Source organism: Pleurodeles waltl, chromosome 3_1 (genome assembly GCF_031143425.1).
Source record: "Pleurodeles waltl isolate 20211129_DDA chromosome 3_1, aPleWal1.hap1.20221129, whole genome shotgun sequence".
Classification (NCBI taxonomy): Eukaryota; Metazoa; Chordata; class Amphibia; order Caudata; family Salamandridae; genus Pleurodeles; species Pleurodeles waltl.
Window position 1 is genome coordinate 1,030,681,665 of NC_090440.1, and position 22,114 is coordinate 1,030,703,778.

Below are 22,114 nucleotides of genomic sequence, written 5' to 3' on the forward strand. Positions count from 1 at the left end.
AATGGAAAAGCAGCTCATGGCAAAGTTGGATATATTTGAAAGCTTCCTTGGGGGCAAGATCGTATTGGCCTTCCAGTTCGGTCAGGCTAAGCATTGAGTGCCTTTTCCAAACATCTCCCAGAGTATATATGCCAATGAGGCTCCATTTCGGGAACCCTTGCAGTTTCCCCATCTCCCTCAAATGTCACTAGACCAAAAGGGGGGGCCTTTCAATTGATTTTCCCATCCATCCCAAATAAGCCCTCCCTGCCCTCCACACCTGTGCCAAGGTGAGGGTAGGAGTTAGGGGCGTAGTAGCAATAGATGAGCTGTAAAGTACTCCTTGGTAACCTGCTTTCCCAAACGAGAGTCACTCCAATCGGAACAATGAATCGTCCCATGCAGCAAAAAAAAGCAGTCGTTGACCATCGTGAGTTGTGTGGCCCAATAGTATTTCTTGATATAAGAGATGCCGATCCCTCCATCATAGACCCTCCGTGTGAGTTTGGAGAGCAATATGAGGCAGGCTCCTGTTCCATAGGAGTGAACTATTAAAAGAGTTTGTCTTGCGGAAAAAGTAATCTAGTATCCGATATGGAGTATTTTGGAGGGCACATAGCATCCATGGTAGTGTCATCATCTTGAAAAGTGCGCTCTACCCAGGAGGGACAGCAGCAAACACCTCCAGTGTTGTACATCTGCTTCGAAGCGATCTAGTATAGGAATCAAATTGTATTAGTAGAAGAGATGGGGATCCGATGTGACATGAATCTCCAAGTATTTGAAGCTCCCCCTGGAAATGGTCATGTGGAGACTCTCAGGCAAAGCGAGCATAGGACCCGTAGTCAGATGTATGCGGGACTTATCCCAGTTAATGGTAAATGCTGAGTGTTGCCAAAAAATCTGTAGGATCTGTGTCATCCGATTAATCGGAATGGGGGGGGTGGGGGTGGGGGGTAAGATCAATGACAAAGAACAGGATATCATCAGCGTATAAGGAAATACTATCTTCTCAATGTTCCCCCCCGATGTATGCCTCGTACCAGTGGGTCCTGCCTGACCCAAGCTGCTAAGGGTTCCAAGGCCAAAGCAAAGATGCAAAGATCAATGGGGATAGAGAGCATTCTTGCCACCCTCCACTGTGAAGGAGAAAGCTACGAGAGGTTGTTCCGTTTACCTTATCATGGGCTATGGGGTCTGTGTATAATAGACGTAATTATCCCATAAAATTGGGTCCCAACTCCATTCGTTCCAACCCCCCATACATAGAGTTCCGCTCTAGCGTGTCAAAGGCCATGCCATCACCAGGGTGGAAATCCTCTTGTCTTGGGATCCCGCCATAACTTCATACAACCTTTGGAGGTTCATTTTTGTACTCCTGTTCGGCATGAAGCAGGATTGATCTGGATGTATTAAAGCTGCAATCGATTGGCCAGGAGATTTACCTCCACGTTAAGGAGGGAGATGGGTCGGTAGGAACTACATTGGTCTTGGGGTTTTCCCGCTTTATGGAGTACCACTATTGTTGCCCGTCTCTGGCCTTCCAGGAGGCAGCCTGTGGCTCGTGCCTCAGTCCGCATCCTCAATAAATGGCTGATTAGGTGCTTGTATAGCTCAACGGGTAGACCATTGGGGCCTATTGCCTTGCCGGAGTTGAGGGTGCGTAACACTTGACTGATTTCATGTGGCTGAATATCTGCTTGTAAGAGTTGTTTATGTTCCTTTACAAGTTGGGGAGGTTGATATCAGTTAATCCTCAATGTCAGATATAGTGCAACATGTTTTGGTGGAAAAGAGGTTCTCATTATAGTCAGCGAAGGATTCAGCTATGCCCACTGGGTCCAATAGGGTATCTCCCTTTTTGTTATTGATCTGCAGTACCCAGCCCCTTTTTTGGTCACCTTTTTCCAGCAAAGTCAGTATTTTGTCCTGTTTTATTACTGATGTCATAAGGACATCCTTGGGCCATTAAGTGGCACATTTTCGTCCTTTCTTCAGCTAAATACCTTTTGTTTAAGTCTAAGGGCATGTGTTCATTCTGCGTTCATGTCCCCCTGCTTCAGTCACTCCAGGGCCATCATGTCTGTCTTGAGGGCAAGAAGTTATTTTTGACATTGTTATCTCCCCCCTCCCCTCAATGAGACAAGGCCTGTCCCCTGATCACAGTGTTGTATGCTTCTCATAACATTAATTGTGAGTGAACTAATCCTTCATTTATCTCAAAGTAGAAGGTCATGGCTTTTTGTAGTTCTAGCATGAGAGACTTGTCGGTGAGGTACCAAGCGCTTATGGGCCGGGGTCCTGTAGAGCCAGAGGGCTGTCCCCAGAGCTCCGTTCATACCGGGGAGTGATCAGATATTCCCCTAGCTAAATGACGCATGTCTGCCAAGTGAATCATGTTGGCGGCTTGTGTGATTATGTAGTCCAGTCTGGATAGACCATGATGTACCCCGGACAAAAGTGTGCATTGGCTCTCCCACAGATGGCGAAGGCGCCATATGTCTGCTAGGCTCAGTTCTGTGACAAAGGTGACCAATGTGGGGTCCCAGTGAGCAAGGCGGGCCTGGGAAAGGCGATCCACATCCGCAGAGAGAGTGGTTTTGAAATCCCCTTCTATAATTAGTATTCCATCAGGTAGTTGAAATAACAGGTCTCCCAACCCTGGAAGTGTGAGACATTGGTGGCGAGGTGGGATATAAATCAAAAGTAAGTTAATGGGAATGCCCCCCCACGTGCCAGACTGGGCTTCATAGTTCCCTTGGGGGTCGGTCCAGGTTTTGTGGTGAATGGATAGGACTGAATTTTTAAGGATTCCCAAGCTTCTGGAGTCTCGCCAGCACCCACGCACTCGCCTTCACGGATTACATCCTCCTTGGGGACCTAAACTTCCACCTCGAAAACAATAACGACGTCAACTCCACCACTCTGATTGACAACCTTGCCAACCTCGGCCTCAGACAACTTGTCAACGCACCCACCCACGCCGCCGGTCACACTCTATCCCCATCTTCTCAACAAGCGACCACATCACCTTCAACCGCACCACCGAACTTTACTGGACCGACCACCACTGCATCCACTTCACCTTCAAGAAACAAACCGAACACCACCACACCGAGCGACCACCCCGTCGATGCTGGGGCAAAGTCACCGAACATCAGCTGACCAACGCCCTAGCCCAGAAACTGCCTACCGACCCTGACATCGCCGCCCACAACCTCAGGCTATGGATCAACGACTGCGCCAACCGCCTCGCACCACTCAAAAAGCCCACCAACAACCAAACCAGCAAGAAAGCCACCTGGTTCACCAACGACCTCCAAGCTCAACTGCCGCAACCTCAAGAAGAAATGGCTCCACGAATGCACACCCGACAGCCATACAGCACTCAAGGACGCCACATGCAGACATCACCAGCTCCTCAGGCTAGCTAAGAGATCCTCCTTCAAAACCCGCCTGGAAAACAACGCCCACAACAGTAAAGAACTCTTCAACATCGTGAAGGAACTCTCCAACCCCAGCACCATCGTCAACGACATCCCACCCTCCCAAGAACTGTGCGACGCACTAGCCACCGCTTTCCACCGAAAGATCGCTGACATCCAAGACAGCTTCAACACCCCAACTACGCCAATCTCCTCCTCCACCCGCACCAACCGCCTGACCTCATGGACCAGCATCAACGACGATGAGACACGCAAGTCCATGAATTCCATCCACTCAGGATCACCGTCAGACCCGTGCCCACACCACATATACAACAAAACAGACACAGCCATCGCGCACCCCACCTACGGAAGGTCATCAACATCTCATTCGAAACAGCAAGATTCCCAGAAAGCTGTAAACACACTGAAATCAACGCCCTTCTCAAGAAACCGAAGGCGGACCCCAAGGACCTCAAGCATTTCCGGCCCATCTCCCTGTCCCCATTCCCGGCGAAGGTCATTGAGAAAATCGTCAACACACAACTGACCCGCTACCTCGAAGACAACAACATCCTCGACCCCTCCCAGTACGGATTCAGACGGAACCACAGCACCGAGACCGCCCTCCTCGCCGCCACAGACGACATCAGAAGCCAGCTCGACAATGGAGAAACATCAGCCCTCATCCTCCTAGACCTGTCACCCGCCTTCGACACAGTCTGCCACCACACACTGAAAATCCGGCTCCACGAAGCAGCGATCCAAGAAAAAGCCCTCGACTGGACCACATCCTTCCTCTCCGGCAGAACCCAGAGAGTCCGCCTCCCCCCCACCAATCCGAAGCCACCAACATCATCTGCGGCGTACCCCAGGGTTCATCCCTCAGCCCGACGCTGTTCAATATCTACATGGCCCCCCTCGCACATGTGGCCCGCCAACACAACCTCAACATCATCTCCTACGCCGACGACACCCAACTCATCATCTCCCTCACCAAGGACCCACACACCGCCAAAACCAACCTCCACGAGGGCATGAAGGCCGTCTCCAACTGGATGAGAAGCAGCTGACTAAAACTGAACTCAACAAGACGGAGGTCCTCATCCATGGGCCCACCCCCTCCGCATGGGACGGCTCGTGGTGGCCAGCCTCACTGGGGACCCCACCGACACCAACTGACCACGCATGCAACCTTGGCTTCATCCTCGACTCTTCCCTCTCCATGTCAAAACAGGTCAACGCCATCTCCTCCTCCTGCTACAACACTCTCTGCATGCTTCGCAGGATCTACAAATGGATCCCAACCGAAAAAAGAAAAACAGTAACACAGGCCCTTGTCAGCAGCAGGCTGGACTACGGCAGCCTACTCTAAGCAGGCATCCCGTCCAAGCACCTGCAGTGCCTCCAAAAGGCCTCCGCCCGACTTATCCTCAACATACCCCGCCGCAGCCACATCACCCCCCACCTGAGCGACCTGCACTGGCTCCCTGTCGACAAGAGGATCACCTTCAAGCTCCTCACCCACGCACACAAAGCACTCCACAACACCGGACCAGCCTACCTGAACAACAGACTCAGCTTCTACACCCCCACCCGACAGCTCCGCTCTTCCAAACTCCCCCTCGCCTCCGTCCCCCGCAACCAACGAAAATCCTCCGGCGGCAGATCTTTTTCCTACCTCACCGCCAAGACCTGGAACACCCTCCCTCCCGACCTAAGAAAGATCCAAGACCTGCTCGCCTTCAGAAGACACCTCAAGACCTGGCTCTTCGAGCAGTAGCACCACCCCACCCCCACCCCCTTTTTTTTTACCCAGCACCTTGAGACCCTTGCGGGTATGTAGTGCGCTTTACAAGTTTAATGATTGATTGATTGATTGTAGTGTACTCTGCGTGTGCAGTCATCGTGCAGCCCCCTCTGGTCATTGCTTTGCAAGAGTTCCCAAGGAGATGTGTCTCTTGCGGGAGTACAATATCTGGATTATGTCACTTGAGGTACTGGATTACCAGCTTGATTTTGTCCCCGAGTCCGCTCACATTCCAAGACATGATCTTTAGTCGGGCCCGGGGAGGGGGGGTGTTGTTAGGGTGTTACCCTGTGTGCTGGGTCTCGGCATAAGTAAATAGTTGGTTGAGGCTGTCCCACCTGTCTCCACCATTCCGCTGCTGCCACTGCTCACTAACATTAGATACAAATACCAATTTCCCCCCTCCCTGCTATCCTGCATGATGGGTTCCCAACTACCCATCCTTCCCCAACTAGAAAAGTGCCTGTTGCCCCTGAAAATATGGTTGTTAACTGATAATTAGGATGAAGCTTACCAGCTGTGCCCCACTCGTCTGCCCTTGTCTATGTCGTATTAAGACCAAGTAGTTTCCACCTCCCACTCATTTCTTTTCAAATGAAAAAGAAAGACATACACACAATACCGTATATTTCCAGTCTATGGTACCATGTCTATCAGTGAGACAAAGTTCCAGGCCAAACAACGGTCTCAGAGGGCGGCCATCAATGTCTAATTCTTAAGCAATACATACATCCAAAATACATCTGTGTGTTTGTTCATACTCCTGACTGATTCAACCTTAACCACAACATTGCTTGGGACAAAAGTATAGACACTGTGCTATGCTGACAGCCTCTGTTTCGATTATTGATTCACCATTTCGATCCTATTGAAGACATTTACCGACGGGGGCAAAGGCATCATAAGAAATGAGATATCACCATCTGCTTTTAGTAGAAAATAAACTTTTCGGCCATGTGGAACTAAACTTCCTTATTTCTGGAAAGAGGTGTGGGAGGTTTGTGAAAACATGAATGGAAATGCTCCATGCTATCACCAAGTTGAAAATCTGATTTCAGTCTTATGATAGATCCTCCAGTACTATGTTTTTTTTAATGTTAGACCTAATACCTTTCCAAAAACATTGTGCTGGTCAAATTAGAGGGGAACTTCCTAAAAAGGCTTAAAATAAGTGCAATTGTGTACTTTAGTTTTGATTGCCTTTACTTGCCTGGACTCGAAGGGTCCCTGCTGTTCAATAGGTCGGACTCTCTTTCTTGTAACAGGCAGTTTAGTCAGATCTATGCATTTTGTTTCTCCATTGCTGTAAGTGAATTCCAGGATGCTGTTCCATTCTCCTTGAATTCTGCAGCAGACTGTGTTGGAAGCATTATGCTTCACTTCTGCTGTAACTCTAAATATTAGGCAAAAACAAATAAAACCACATATAAAATTCCTGCAAGGTAATGCACAAAAGTTATCAATTATAGATCATGCTTTAAATAAATACTAAAGTAGTCTGCTATACATGCAACAAGCAAGTTTTTTTCTGAATAATGCTAGCAAAAGAGGGTACAATGTTTATCTCACTGAGAACATTACCGATCAGTTACATTACTTCCGTAGAGATACATACTTTTTGTTCCAGTAACCACTGCCTAATGTCACTTTATGACCTAGCAATGCAATTTTTGTTTAGACATCAAGGTTCTTTCTTGTCAGCAAGCAAATGCTACATCATGGTTAAAAAAAAAAAGTCACTTGATTTCAGTAAATACATTGTTTAAGGAACATTGCTTTATCAGAACATCTAATTGAGTGGACCGACACCTTCATGTGCTAAAGTCTAAACTAATCCACGCTGATGAAAACATGCACCTTAATCTAAATAAGCAAATTTGGGGTTACTCATATTATTATTTAATTGTTGGGAACACAGGTGGTAGGAATTTTAAGAATTCTTGCAGATTCCGGAACTTTTTCTCATATGAATGTAAGGAAAATGCATGGTTTTAGATAAAGTTTGATGTTTGCAGGTTATTCTGTCTAAGAAAATTATGCGGGATCCACATAAAATGCACCATGCTGGATTCGCCGGCATATCTGCTTGCATAAAGGCTCAGGATTTCTAGAGTTTCCGCATAGCTGGCATATCCAGAGACTGAATACTACTGCCATTTTTCATGCAAGTGAGAGGAATTCGCAATTTACTCCCTCTCCATCTCCCCATGTGATAAATAGTACACCCAAAAGAATCCAAATTTCTTCTCACTTGCAGTGTGGATGGAGATACTCTAGGCCTCAGGAGGCAGAAAAACTCAGAGCTTCAGAGGTGGGAAGCAGCCTGATGTCATAACGGGCTGCACCCCACCTCAATTAGTTTTTAAAAATGTAATATCTCGGGCATCCAGAGGACTGTTTGTCCCCTCCTAGAGAGGAGGGCCATCCTGGTGTGGGGCACTACCTGATGCCTGGACAGGCCACCCTCTGCCCACCCCCACAATTTTTGGGACCATGTTTCCTGGTGTCTAGTGGGCTTGCTGCCTTGTCTCCCTGGGTGGGAAAAGACTGATGGCTAATTAACAATCTGCCTTCTGGGGACAAGAGGAGGTGGAGAAAGCCTGCTGGGACCTTTATAGGTTGAGTGCATGGCTCAATGATTAGACGGGCTGCCCCCAATCTTTTTATTTTTTTTACTATTCATTTTTCCTGGGCTCTAATGAGCTTTTTGTCCCCCAGGAGTGATATATGGGGATAAACCCCTAAACTGTCTCCAGGAGGCAGAACGGCTCCTGGACCCATTCTTCAGAAAGACTGTTTTATTTTTTATTTTAAGTGTCGTGGGTTGCTGTGGCCCAAGCACATGGTTTCTCCCAAAACTAATTCCTTGATGTCTAGTGGGGGAATCACACCTTATTAATCATGGCCCTGAGGCAATCCCCAACAAGGGATCCACTAAGGAGAGGTACTGCTAGAAAGGAGGCATGGGCCCTTTTCCAGCAACAACTCTTTGACTCAGATCGGTGCTCAAAGGTGGAGTTATACTACCCAAGTACCGATCAAAGTGAAACAGTGACATCACCAGAAGGATTTTCTCAACCAATGTGGTGGATGAATCGTTCATTTCCACTTAACTACAACTTGAAATTAGTGGGCATGAATGGTTCACCCACCACTGCAATTAAGGAGCAGAAAGGGGTAATAAATAACCGATTATTCGATGGACGTATACATATATGATTTATGTTGTTTTGACCCGTAAACAAAGGTGGTTAATTAGAGCCATAATATAAGAGGTTATATCCATGCACCACAGTAATAAGTAGTGTTTTCTCATGTCAGATAAACAGTACTGTTAGTGACTTTAAATTTGATCTCCACACTGAAGTACTAAATAAGTAAAAATGCATTTATTCAAAACTTGCTCTTAATAACGGTGGGCCACATATATTTTCACTGAAATGGCAAAATGATTCTAAATACATGAATACATGTATAAAACGTGAACCTCCAAACGTTGAGTATCACATTTATTAAGCAAACCAAGGTAGGGAACTCTGGGTGGAGTCCTGCCTTTAAGTGCGCAACTACCACACGGACGACACCTCAGATATCTGATTTCTAGTAACATCTTTCAGCATTAACAACTTCCGAGCTACAAAAGTGACAAATGAATTTACTGTTCTCCAAAAAAACTCTTTAAGTACAAGAGTAACTATAATGCACGTGTTTAAGGAAGAACGTGGTGTGTGTAGTCCATGTCCCTGCTTGTCTCTGATGTTGCAGATATATGCTGTACAGCGAAATTAACAGACCAAAATAGAGGCTCTACAAAGGTGTTGTGATTTTGAGTTCATATCACTTAAATAATTCTAGCTTATCTACCACTGAACCACAAGAATGCTTTACGTGTAGCTTAATTAGTTGGGTGTGCAATCATTGAAAAAACGTAAAATATCACAGTTAATCATTTTCTACAGAAAGTACGAAACGATCCCACAATGTGTGAGAGCAGACTACAAAAGTTATGAATGACTTCATCGCATGGTGTGTAGTTCAAATGGGAGATCTCACAGCGGTAATTCTAAGTATAAATGTGGCCAAGGCTCCTCCTTTTTGGAAAAGATCTCAAAAACACTAGATTACAGGACATGCAACGAAGGCCCTGGTATGGGTCTGCACAGACAGGGCCAAACCACTGTAACCACTGTCCAAAGGGTGCACATTCGTGATAGCACCTTTGCCGTGCTGACAGTAGACACCCTCATTGTAAGCAAAACTGATAAACCCAGTAGTAATAGAAATGTAACTACATTCATTCTGTGTACAGATTTAATTGCTCAGTGACTAGAAACAATTGTTTTGCAGTGTGCACAATACAGATACAATGAATATAAACATACATCCCAAACTCTTACATGACGTTTAAACTTAAGAGAATCTTTCGAAAGCTGTACACACATACATTATTTCAGTCAGAGTCACAAAATTACATCACAAGAGTTGTACAAATAACCACTATTCCTAAACTCAGTATGTTGTAAACATTTTTAAAAAACTCATGTTTCCTTCATAACCAGTTTGCATTTATTAGATTTTACTATATGAATAGCTGCATGATCACTATGTATCTTCATTATTTTTTTATTTCAACTATTAGTTTCTTTGGGAAAACTATGAGATACCTATACAAAGGTCTCCTTGCTAAATTCGGAATTTTGTCCACTTTTCAGGAATCAATAGTTCATGGGTTCACTAACTGGTTTCACATCTGTTTCCTTCACAAACTGCAAATAGGCGTAAACCATAAAAACTAAGCATAATCATCACTTGGAAAAATGTAGAAACTATGGTTAAAAAAATATGTTTTGGAACTCTGCTTGTTCCTAAATGCTGCGAAGATAGTAATTTTCCCAACAAACTTTTTGTTGATGCGATTTTTAGACCAAAAAAAATTAAACACGCTTGCCCACCGGTTTCCCCATTTAAAAAAAAAAAAAAAACAATAATAACAACCAAAGATGTTTTGCTATATTTTGGTTATTTGCACAGTTAGTTTCAGGTGACTCCACTAACCCTGGGTACCTTTAGAATCCCCGGGACAGGGGATAAAATGGGCACGCATTTAGCCAGGATACCTTTTGTGGAAAAAAGGTATGAAGGTCAAAGTGTAAAAGGCCCCAAACATTTAAAAAAAAAAAAAAAAAAAAAATAGGGCTCAGCACTAGGATGGGAAACGTATCAGCAGCTAAGAGGCTAACTTCCTGTGTAGCTTTCCATTTGAGGAGGTTAGCTCTTCTGGTAATTAGGCTCAGAGTACCAGGACTGTAATATACATAGGGTGCACTGTGACAGTTTCCGCCACGATGTACCTTTCCAAAAGTGCACCTGGCACAGATCAGGTCAGTTCGTCCTATTCTCATGAATGTGCATCCCACAGGGCAGCAGAGTCAGCAAAAAAACTGAGCAGCTGTTTAGAAGCCACTGTCTATGCTGCCTACACTTTAAAGAGGGGACAGAAATACCTCTGGCAGATTGGTGCAGTAACTGCACCTGCCTGTAGGGGGGTGCCTGAGGGGGCCCATGGGGGAACCTATCCTCACTTTTGAGGGCTGACCTCAACGGTCACACTGACAGAGCACCACCACTTTGTGGCACATGTCAGTACTTCTAAGGGCCTGCTGTCCTCTGCGCTTACGCGTCAGTAATAGGGCGAAGTCCTGAAGCAAAGTGATTCCCATTAGCAGAATGCCCTCTCAAGATGGTGCGGACGCTACACGCGAAGCAACGCTATCGGTATTGCAGAAGGAGCTCCACAACCGTCTGCGGCCCCTTCTGCAATACTATGGGGCCTTGAGGCAAACGAAAAGGGTGCACCCCCGGTGCACTGGATGTAATAAAGCCACAGAAGAGCAGAACACCCTTGCCTCCATCCCTGTGCTCTAAAGGAACTTCTTTTATTAACTACTGTGCCCCAAATCTTATCTGGACTCACCACAAACCACAGGCGCTGCCCACCTAGCGGCAAGAACTGTGGGGAAACGAAGTTAAATACTGCCCTGCTGTAATGTTATAAACCTATCTAAAAACTGCACTGAGAAACGTTACTCTGTTCACATGTCCCCACTTCCTTTCTCACCAACTGGTAGAAGTACTCAAACTGGTGACGTTTCTACGTGGAGCAGCCATCTTAAAATGCACAGCTGCAGATCAACACACCAGCTTGCTGACTTCGTCTAGGAGAAAGTAATGTCATTTAAGATATGCTACATGCATGTGTGTGCTTGTGGACCGAGTCTGTAGGTATAGCGCTTCAAGCGCAGTATACCTACTCGGCAGCTAAGGCTTTGCAGAAAGCTTTAGTCTGGATTCTAAGGCACATCAAACAGACTATGTACTAACTATTCAAATCCTGTTGTGTTGCACCGATGAAAAATGCTTCGTAAATATTCCGTTTGCATACAAAACACCATAATGTGTACAGTTTAAAGGTGGCGATATTGTATAAAAGCGTTTCATTCAGTTGTTAAGTTACTATTCCGTCACAAACTGAATTTACCAACACATTACACAAACCGAGCTACCTGGTAGTATTTACATTTTACAGGATTCCTTGCTTCATAAACTGCGCCACAACACGATCATAATGGCTCTTACCTGTGGAGCTTGCCTCCATAGAAAGGCTTGGTGTGAAACGTAATGGCTGCAGAATACCCGCTCTTCGCACAATTCACGTTGACTTTTCCTCCCAACTCCACCCAGGGAACAGTCAATATGGAGCGGGCATACGCGCAGGGTAGAGAAAAGGTGTACTCTTCTCCGTGTTCCAACAGACACAAAAGCCCTGGCAGAGGAAAGAATTGCAGGGCCAGTTAGAAAAACAAGCATTTGCAAAGCAATGGGTCTCGCGTTTGCGCGAGTTAGAGCTATTAGCATTGAAAATTCCTAACTGGACTTTTCGTGCCATATAAATTGAAAATTAAAAGAAAAACAGTTCACATAAGTGTGCCAATTCAAAGCGCTACGGCCTGCATGAGCCTGAGGGAGAGAGACAAAAGGAAAAAGCGGGTCGCTTGCAGTCAAACGTATCGGCAAACGTGCAATTATTCATGTAATAGGGTTGATGGCCAAGGCGGTAACAAAACTGCCCCAAAGAGGGACAAACGTAAAGCATTTACCAATGATAACAAAGGATTTTTGAAAGGCAAGCCCAGGAACGAGTGATAGTGATGGGCGTGAGGTGGGCGTGGTTAAAAGCCCACAGATAGATTGCAACAGGCCAGAGCACTAGACCTAGAAAGAGGGATTGGAAATCTTGGCTGTAATCCAAACCCAATGCAGCAGCTTTCCTGTATGGTGCATTTTACCATTTAATAATTGTCCCATCACTGATGAAGCAGACGCACGATTCACTGAACTAAGAAGCTAGGGTTACAAGTCACAACATCAGATTTGAATTAGCGCAAAGTTCAGTAGCTCTAGCATGCTTAAATTATTTTAAACCAAAACGGAACACTGTAGGTGCCTGGCATGATCACCTCCTATCAAACCTGTACTGGCCACATCCCGTTTTTTGGGGGTGCCCATGAATAAAAGGCATCCTTGTATGAGGTGCAATATTTTGGTTCTGGAGGGTAGACCCTTCCTCAGCAAAAATGGAAAATGTTTCTCTTTCTTTATTTTCTCGCTGTGGGTTACAGTTCTGTACTTTAATGGGAAGCCTACCAGTGGAAAGCCTTATAATGGGCAAACAATGCCCTCTGTGTATTTGATGTGCACCATACTCCTTTGAGTTGTGTAACTCGCAACACACAACTTCTACAATGTGCAGGAAATATCCTCACCATCTCATAAAACATTTAACGCATACTCTGCACCTATAACACAGTGTGGAACCTTTATCTTACACATCTCACAATTTGCAACCCATACCTTTTACTTGTGATTCAAAGTGGGTCAATGTTGTGTACTTCAGATATCGTTTGCAACCCATACCTTTCACTCTAGATATAATACGGACACAAATCTTGAAGTTTTATTTTTTGGCAACTTTTATATCTGAGGTTTTAGATTTCTAAAGTCAGAACACGTACACTGTAGTAGAAAGGAACAACAGATCCACAGTCATGACCGTACACAGATTATATTGACGTAAAAGATGCATTCCAAGGTCATAAAATGAAGGTGAGCTAAACACTAGGTTCAATGAATTTACTGATTGGTTGGACAGCAGAGAACTACAACGACAACAAATGACGATGAAAAAAAGCCTCACGTCCCTAAAGACCAACAGTGTGCTGTCCATTCCCATCAGCTCAGTTATTGAAGAATGTCCATTATTAAGCCCATCAAGAGTTAAACGAAACCACTCGGACACCAGCACAATCTAGAAGCCCCCCAACACCCGTCTTCGATACAGGGTTATGAAGTTTCCACTGGTGCTGCCCAATTCATGTCACTTAAATGATTCAGATAAAGAAGTTGTTTTTTTTTTTTTTTTTTTTACAAAGGCGGACTTTCACCTAAGCCCCATGCACGTGCATTATACTCAGGTGGTTTGGTAGAGGCTATCAATAGTCACGTGGTAAGACTCTGGGTCCTCAATTGTATGTGCTAGTTAATGAGTGGTGGCCATGTAAAGCTCATTATCTAGTGGAGGTTTTCATAGCAGGGCATTGAGGGAGAGGATCATTACCTCCACTCCAATTAAGGGGCAGTGCTTAATTTGTGCTTGTTGTGTCCGGTGCTGAGCACCAGCACTTATTTGTAAGGGCCGGGGCTTATTCTTCTGCCTCAAGCATTTTCTGCGAGCAAAAGACACATATAGGAAAGACGGAAGAAGGAAAAATGAAAAAGCGCCATAAAGGGAAAAAGTAGAAAGCTGCAGGATGAGCTGAAGGGGCAGGGGTGGCCGTAAATGGATTAAAGAGGCCTGAGATGGCTTCAGGATTACGCTGCCTCAGTATTCACTGCTGGCAGATTTAATTACAGCAGTCTTCTTTTTAAGAGAAGGGCTTTGAGCACCGGCACCTCTTTACTTACAAATTAGGCACTGTTATGGGGATATTACTGTCCAACTTCTGGAGTTGAGGAGTTGTGTGTTCACGGTCTGTCTGTGTAAGACTTAATGGGACACCATGTCTGACGAGGGCATGTGAGGTCCTAGAGGGCATAGTATGTTATTGTTAAGTCTCAGGGAGCTGGATGTAGTGGGCAGTAATCCATGCGCTCCTTTAATAAAAATGGTTCTATCGAGCAGAGGAGGAAGAAGCAGAATATGACCCCACAAAAGGAGGTGTAGATGTATCCCCATATGCAAGCTTTAGACCCTGCTTACAGCAGTGTCAACAGTGTAGACTGTGAGGTAATGTGTGATGGTTATTTCCCATCATGAAGGATGTATATCAAAGGGCACATTTCTACCAGTCAGTCGTCTACTGTGAGTGAAGCCAAGGCCTTAGGATACATATTTTTGCTACTGTAAGTAAAGGGGGTATCTAACAACGTTTCAAGAATACCTCCTCCACATCCTTGTCACTGTGCAGTATAGTCAGGTGTGCCAAGGGCGGGAGTCTGATCCCACTGACCTGTGGATGTCTATCCCATATCAGTGACCAGTACAGTTGCAATATCAGACGTTACCAAAACTCATGCACCAGTCTCTTTGCTCACGCCTTCAGTAGTGGGAAGGGACTAACAGTGGTTCTCTTCATAACTTCAACAGGGCTCAGTAACGTAATATTTTACAGTTCAGAAGTATTAATTTTGATTCTCACAACTTTGTCAATGCTCAAAAGAAGGGAGGGCCAATCTTCTGGTGTACAATCCTTGCCTGAAAAGATTTGAGTGAGTTGTCGCTGAGCAACTGCTCTGCAGTTACTGTCTTACTCTCCAATCACTTGTTCAACTGAGAAGCTTCCCGCCCACTTGTATTTCTGCAGTGTGCCAGGTGGGTGCAGTGCAATGCACCACTGGATATATCTTTAACCTTCTATGTGCCAACTTCAAGGCATCACCCAGTGACCAAAGGACTGGGCTACTGATGTCCCAGGCCAGTGATTTAAATGTATAAATTGAGAGGACAGCCTTTGAACATCTGAGGAGATGGTGGATCATGTGACCCTGGCAAGAAGCAGGCCAGTTACAAAAGATGATAAACCAAGTGATATTTCGACATGATAGGGAGGTGGGGGCCTCCAGATATGATGTGTACTGTGAACTTCTGAGGTTCCAATCTGGGATTCCTTCTGCTCCAGATGTAAGAAATCATCACAGAGTCCATTTGGGTAAGCAGTGATTCTTGCAGCTGAGAAGGGAGCATTTCAAGCATAGAACTGTACTGCGGAACAGAGCCATTCTGAAATTCTGCCCTGTGTCTGTGCATTAAGATTGGGCCAGCATGCAAAGTAAATTTTTGATCTGGCCATGCTGGCACGTATTGGCCTGCAGGGTCAGTGTAGCGTTTAAGAAACCAGTGGGGTAGAGTGTATTAAAGTAAGATGGCTAACTCTTCCTTTTCTCTGTGCTGTTATTGGAATAGAAGGAGGTAAACCAATAAGGTTTTGGAGCAGCTACTACTTACAATTGTTTCCACCCAATCACGCTTTAGTTTCAGGGATTCAACTTCTGACCAGTGTGCTTTCTGTCACGTCCATGTGTTTGGTGTTCAGGTAATGTATCATTGTTTGCATCTGGTTCAACAAGGAATCTACTTTATACTAGGAGAAACATGCCCTATGCCGATTAACGCCCACCACAGCACTAGAGCAAGATATTTATCTAGAAAGATTGCAAGGGTGTGGGGAGGGGACAAGTATAACCACAGTGCCCAAAGGATTTTGGGGTCAAGAAAATGAGGATCCGGGGAGGAATAGTGACATGGAGTAGGAAGATGATGTTACATCGTAGGGGGTATATCTCTATGCTGGGACGTTGGCCAGCCTATTGTCCAGCGCATGATATTTTAATTTAGATATCACCATCTGTCAAATTTAGGCTAATTCAAGGTTCTCTGCAAGCAGTACATTAAGAAACTAGGCCTGACAGGGCCAAAAACGTAGGTTCCATAAACTCTCATGTGCATTTTCGCAGGTATACCAGACTCAGCCACATTCTATTAGTGGACTAGGTCTCCAAAATCAAGAGCCTATGGTCCTCAGTCTCTGGTTTGAGACACATTGCGCCTAAGGAGAGACTGTGGGTAAAGAACATTGCATTTAAAAGGTACAAATGCCAAGCTGTAGAAATAGTATTAACGGGATGACATTAATAGCGACGTGGGCTTGTCTCCGTCTTTCTATAGTGTCTTGATATGATTTTGTCTCACCCCATCTGAGGGTCTTCTCTTTGTCACTAGTGTTTGTTCGGATGCATATTGCTTTGGTCAATAATGCAAACAGGTATCTTGACTTTTTCAGATGATTTTGGTCAGCAAAATTGTCATTGTCAAACTCAGCCAAGAATGCTTTAAGGTCTTCAAGCTCTGCACATCGTGATGTCATACCAAACTACTGTGAGTTTCTGGCCATAGTGCTAGGAAACTTTCTTTTTCTGTTTGTTTTATAGCAGATGCCTTCAGAGATTGGAATCTGATCATCTCTCAAAATGATTGGGCCGGTTCTTTTGTCACCATTTGGAGTACAAATCATGTACATTGGGGCCATTGGAAGCAGGCAGTAATATGATTAACGCAAGGGAACCAGCAACTGAAAACAACTCCTTTCCCTATGTGCCATATGAAATTCCAGTGGTATCCGAAAGGGAATCTCCAAACGTCTTGTGATGAGATTTGTTAGAACATAGATTATGATATCACCTCCTCAGGAACGCCAATGATGTGGCTGCTGTCTCACCTTGTGCGGAGTTCCAAATCATTAGCCTTGGCCTTTCGGTACCCAATGTTTCACCTCAGCAAGGGGTGCTGTTATATCTACTATCCAGGTGATCTACTCTTTAAGCTGTATGAAGTGGTTTGTTTAAGAATGCTAAACCTGTGCATACGGACTTCATTTCAGAAAACATATCATGAGCCATAATGTCCAGTTGGGTCACAGTGGAAGCTAGGCCCTGGAATCTGTTAAGACTATCTCCAGTGTAATATCAGATATCTTCATGAAGTCTTGTTTTTGTCCTTGCGGTTTGCAAGCACCTTAGAAAACAGGGGCTGATGAACCTGGCGGTCTGACGACTTGGAGTTCTCAGGGAAAACAATGGTTGGGAATATGCCTGCACAATAGATCTCAAAAGATCCCCCAGTCGCCTTAGCCACATCACTCTCAGATCATCCAGTTGTTGTTATGCCACAGGCTGCACTTCGTGGTCAGAAGGACAGATCACCTGATGAGGTAGAGTGCCAGAAGGTGTCAACATTATTTCTCCGGATGGTTCTCTTGAGGAGGCACCAAATGTAAGGCATATAGCAGGTTAAGTATGGTTGTACAAGCATGGCTAGTGCCCAGAAATGCTATACTCTCATACCAGAATTTAGTATCAGCTTTTGACCCTGATGGTCTAGCATCTCCTATCCTCTATGTTGAGGGTTATTCAATAAAGGGCATGCTGGGACAAGAAGGCCTGGGTATAGTACGTTGTTTGCAGTACCTCCCAGGGTGAATATGCAGCTTTTGCAATAGGAACAGTAGGCCCAAGAGGTGTTTCTAGATACTTTAGGGGAAGCTAATGGACAGGGTCAGCAGTGTTTCACACTTGAAATTCGTACACTGTGCAGGTCATCCAGTGGGGTCTTCTCTGCTAGGTAAACAAAGAAAATTGCGGCCTGGACCCCACTCAGCTCTAACCTCAGGCATCATGGCATAATGTAACATAACTGTGCAATCAATGCTCTCCTCACAATCGGATCTGATCAATTATGTCCTCAGAAGAGAGGCAGCATCATAGCTATGACACAATTGTTGTGCTGTCTGCAGTTATCATCACTGCATGGCTCTCTGGGCAGGGCGCCGCGGAAGTGACCTCTTGCAGGGCCATGCACTGTTCACAGCCTGACTGTATTCTTGTTTGGTGTCTGCGCAGGACGGCTTACACCGCAGCACAGGGAGTTAGCAGTCCATCTAAAGAAGCCTGGGGGTGTCCCACATCCCTGGTCTTGTGGAATCACCAAGGCAGCAATAGAACATCTGGGGTATCTCTAGGCAGGTGGAATCAGTGGAGATTTACAGGTGTCGCCTCCTCACCCACAACATCTGCCTCCGCAGGACCTCTGGTACATTCCCTCCTTTCGCAGTAATCCGATGCTATGGAGACATGGTAAATCTTTTCCCTCGTGGTGTGATGCTGCAGAGCTCACTCAAGGCCCAGCCATCTTACTCGGCTTGAAAATAGTTTTCCAATCTTGAAGTTTCAATTCAATGTGCAATCCTTAAATTGTACCTCTGATGCAATGAGCAAGCCTTCAATGCCATTTTTGATACCCAAAACCCAATCCTTCTATCATACCTTGCACATTTAATACAATGGCAAGCTGAAATTTTATTAGACCCATACCGGATAATATCCACCTTTTACTGGATATGGACTCCATAACGTGCACCTTTAATTTGACATGAAATCTCCAGGCACACAAGAGGTTGGGCATGACACAGGAACTGGTGCAGCAAGTGAAAGACAACCTTAGCACATTTGACCAGTCCCAGTTATAGCACACAAGCAATCTCCTGTTAAAAGAAGCCCAGGAACGGTCAGCGCACATCTGGTTTCATATGTGTGCAAAGGATGATTTAACACCATGTGGGAATCCATTTACAAAGGGCGGACATTAGTGGACAGTACAGCTGTTCTACCCTTGCAGGTGGGCGATAAAAGATGCTGCATCTGTCTTGTGCTGTAGTTAACAGAGGTATTCTGCAAATGGTCACCCTTCTTGGAAAGAATATCTACAAAGTGGAAAAAGAAAAATAGACTCACAGACCAAAAAAGAAAAAAAAAGAAAGTCTGTCACTTCTAATCATTTTAAAGGAATGCTGCCACAACACTAGTACAAACTGACAGTCTTCCAGTACACAAACGTGCAGTGAATCGTCAAAGAAAATTGTAAGGACATTTTCTTTATAACTCACATTACGATGCATTAACAATTTCCAACCCAGCTTTCTCTCCTTTTACGCACCAACTTTAAGCGTGCCTTTGACCAGGTAAAACGCTCAACTGAAGGCCCAAAACTATAGGCCTACGTTGGTTATGGTGACATGCCCTACCTAATTGGAGCACTGGGAAATGTTATGTCCCCGTCCCATGCCACAGGTCAGGTTATTGTCAAATGTTATGACAAATGCAGTTGGTTCTGACTTATTAATTATAAAAGGCATTTGTTAAAAACGTAAGCATTTCACAATTGGTTATTATCACATTGTGCTACCTGTTACTGACAGGTATGGTGATTATTTATGAAATCTTTTAAGACCTGGCTTTTTAATCAATGAGTAGTATCAGTCCTCAGCTCCCATGTGTCATGCAGCAGTAGCGCCAAGACGTCCCTGGGCGTTCGAGCGCTTTATAAAATTAAAAACATGTAATCTTACAGATTGCTGTAATAGGCAACACTGTCATGCTCTGGGGGGTTTTCTATTGTTTTGCAAGCTATATGTTTCCACATATTTGTAAGTTTATAGCTGTATGTAGGCCTGAGATACTCATGGTGAAAAGCACGTGTTAAAGACAATAGGGTTTAAGGAGTAATTGTTATGAAACTGTGCGAAAGCCTGTAGGCAGGTATTTTGTTATACTGAATTTCACCAGTTACCGTCATTGGTAAGGGTCTTGATGTTCAATATCCACCGAAACAACCATGGAGAAAGATGATATGCAATACTATAAACCTCATTAGGCTCTTTTGGGAGAGACTTTACTTTGCCAACTGCAATTTTGTATACATTCATACTCCTATGGCTGTACACCTCTTGGATGCTCCGTGGAAAGCTTACACTGGGTACACTAGTAATAAGTTGTTTGTGGTGACAAGCCAATGATAAAGCATTAGCCCTGATAACATGCTATGAAACATTACTATAAAGGCAGGAGGCCTGGCACATAGATCGTGAAAAGCATATGATAAAATCAATAGGTATTAAGGGGCAGACCCTAAAGCAAAGCCTATAGATAGTATTTTGCAACATGAAATCTCACATAATACCTTAATAGGCAAATGGTTTGATTTTGGTTACCCCCTTTGGCGAACAATGTGTATCAAAGATTTACACAGTAAAAATCCTTGTTAAGCCGTCTGGAGAGACAGTATTTTGCTTTGACAATTATAATTTTATATACATTTGCAATTTTGTGACTGCATGCCTCGTGGTTCCCTTGTGGGAAAACTTATGAACGGTTTACTAGGCCTGAGTTGGATGTGGTGACAAGCCAATGATAACAGCTATGGGCTTGATTTGGGATTTTGTTAGTTGCTGTAGCAAGGTATTTGGTTACATGCAATGTCACGGATTTCCACAGTAAGCAAAGATTTTGGTGTCAGTAACCCACTGGACAAACCTGGGAGTTATATTTCACATGATTATTATTGTCAGGCTTTTTTAGAAGGTGATTGTGTACTGTTTAGCCAACTGTAATTTTATAAATGTATTCCTGAGGGTTGCCTGCCTATGTGCGCTTCAAGCTTGTCTCTGCTGTACATACTGTCAAGGGCTAGAGGCCTTATCAGTTCATTGGGAAAGGTTATGTCAAATTCCTTAGGTGTGATCAGTTTATAATGAAAAGTTATAACAAAGCAAGTAGCCCTTACATAGTGCCAAAAGCATGTCTTAAAGGCAATGGGCTTTTAAGCGTGGATGGGTATTTCACTGCTCTAAAGCCTATAGGCAGGTAAGATTATTGAAGTAGGCAAGGGTTTTGGTGTTGGAAACCCACCCTAATAAACCATAGACACAGACAATTTGCACTACAGTAATTCTTATTAGGCTCAATTAGTAAGGACTTTATATTGTTCTGAAAAACGTATTTCATACATATCTGTAGTTTTATTATGGTACACCTGATGGTTGCTTTATGAGGTCTTGTGACTAATACGGTGGGGGTCCGAGTTTGCTATGGTGACAAGTCAATGATAAAGTTTATATGCCAGATTATTTATAATGAAAAGCTGAAATAAAGGAAGTAGGCCTGACATACTGATTGTGAAAAGCTTATGTTAAACTCAATAGGCATTTAAGATTGAATTGTTAATACTTTGTTGTATAGCAAACAGAAAAATATTTTGTTACATATAATCTCAGAGTATCATAGTAAGCAAGGGTTTTGGAGCTGACAAACTGTGGGTACAGAAAGATATGCAATGTCAGAATACTTGTTAGGTCCTTTAAGGAGAGAGAGTATTTTGCTTTGCCTATTGTATTACTGTACGGCTGGTGATTGCCTTGTGGGAAAGCTTAAGCTCAGAACAGGAGGTCTCAGTTGGTTATGGTGACCATGATAACAGCAAGAGGCTTGACTGATTCAACAGGAAAAAATATTTCAGATGCCATAGATCTGATCTGTTTATCATGAAAGGTAATGATAAAGTAGGCACAATATATTGATTGTGAAAAGCATATGATAAAGTCGCTAAGCATTTTTCCTAATAGAGTGCGTCTGAGGTGAGTGTGTGGACTGCTTCCTCACACCCCCCCACCACTTCCTCCTTTGCTGGAACTCCATCTCTGGAACTTGTATCATTGTGAACTGTACTGCCGCACTGACTGGCTCAGTGGCTTTCCCTTCCTCTCCTTCTCCTTCCCCTCTGCCATCGGTTTGAGGATGGGTCTGCACCGCACCTTGCGCACCCTTCAAAGCTCACTTGGCTAACATGTTAATAGCCTTTAGTTTCTATTTTTTTGTCTACGTTTTTATGATGAACAATGAAAACGAATAATAAAGGCAAGTTTAAAAAACAAAAGTCAATAGGTATTTAACAGTG

General features: G+C 44.3%; 1 protein-coding gene across 1 annotated transcript in view; it reads right to left on the reverse strand.

Annotated features, from left to right (window-relative positions):
- OSBPL11 (oxysterol binding protein like 11) overlaps positions 1-22,114 on the reverse strand; it is a 242,558-nt gene that overhangs the window by 11,619 nt on the left and 208,825 nt on the right. Inside the window, exons 10-11 of the mRNA XM_069224292.1 lie at positions 11,851-12,037; positions 6,425-6,607 (exon numbers count right to left, since the gene is read on the reverse strand). Of these exons, the coding sequence (XP_069080393.1) occupies positions 6,425-6,607; positions 11,851-12,037 (370 nt within the window). The remainder of the gene's footprint in view (positions 1-6,424; positions 6,608-11,850; positions 12,038-22,114) is intronic.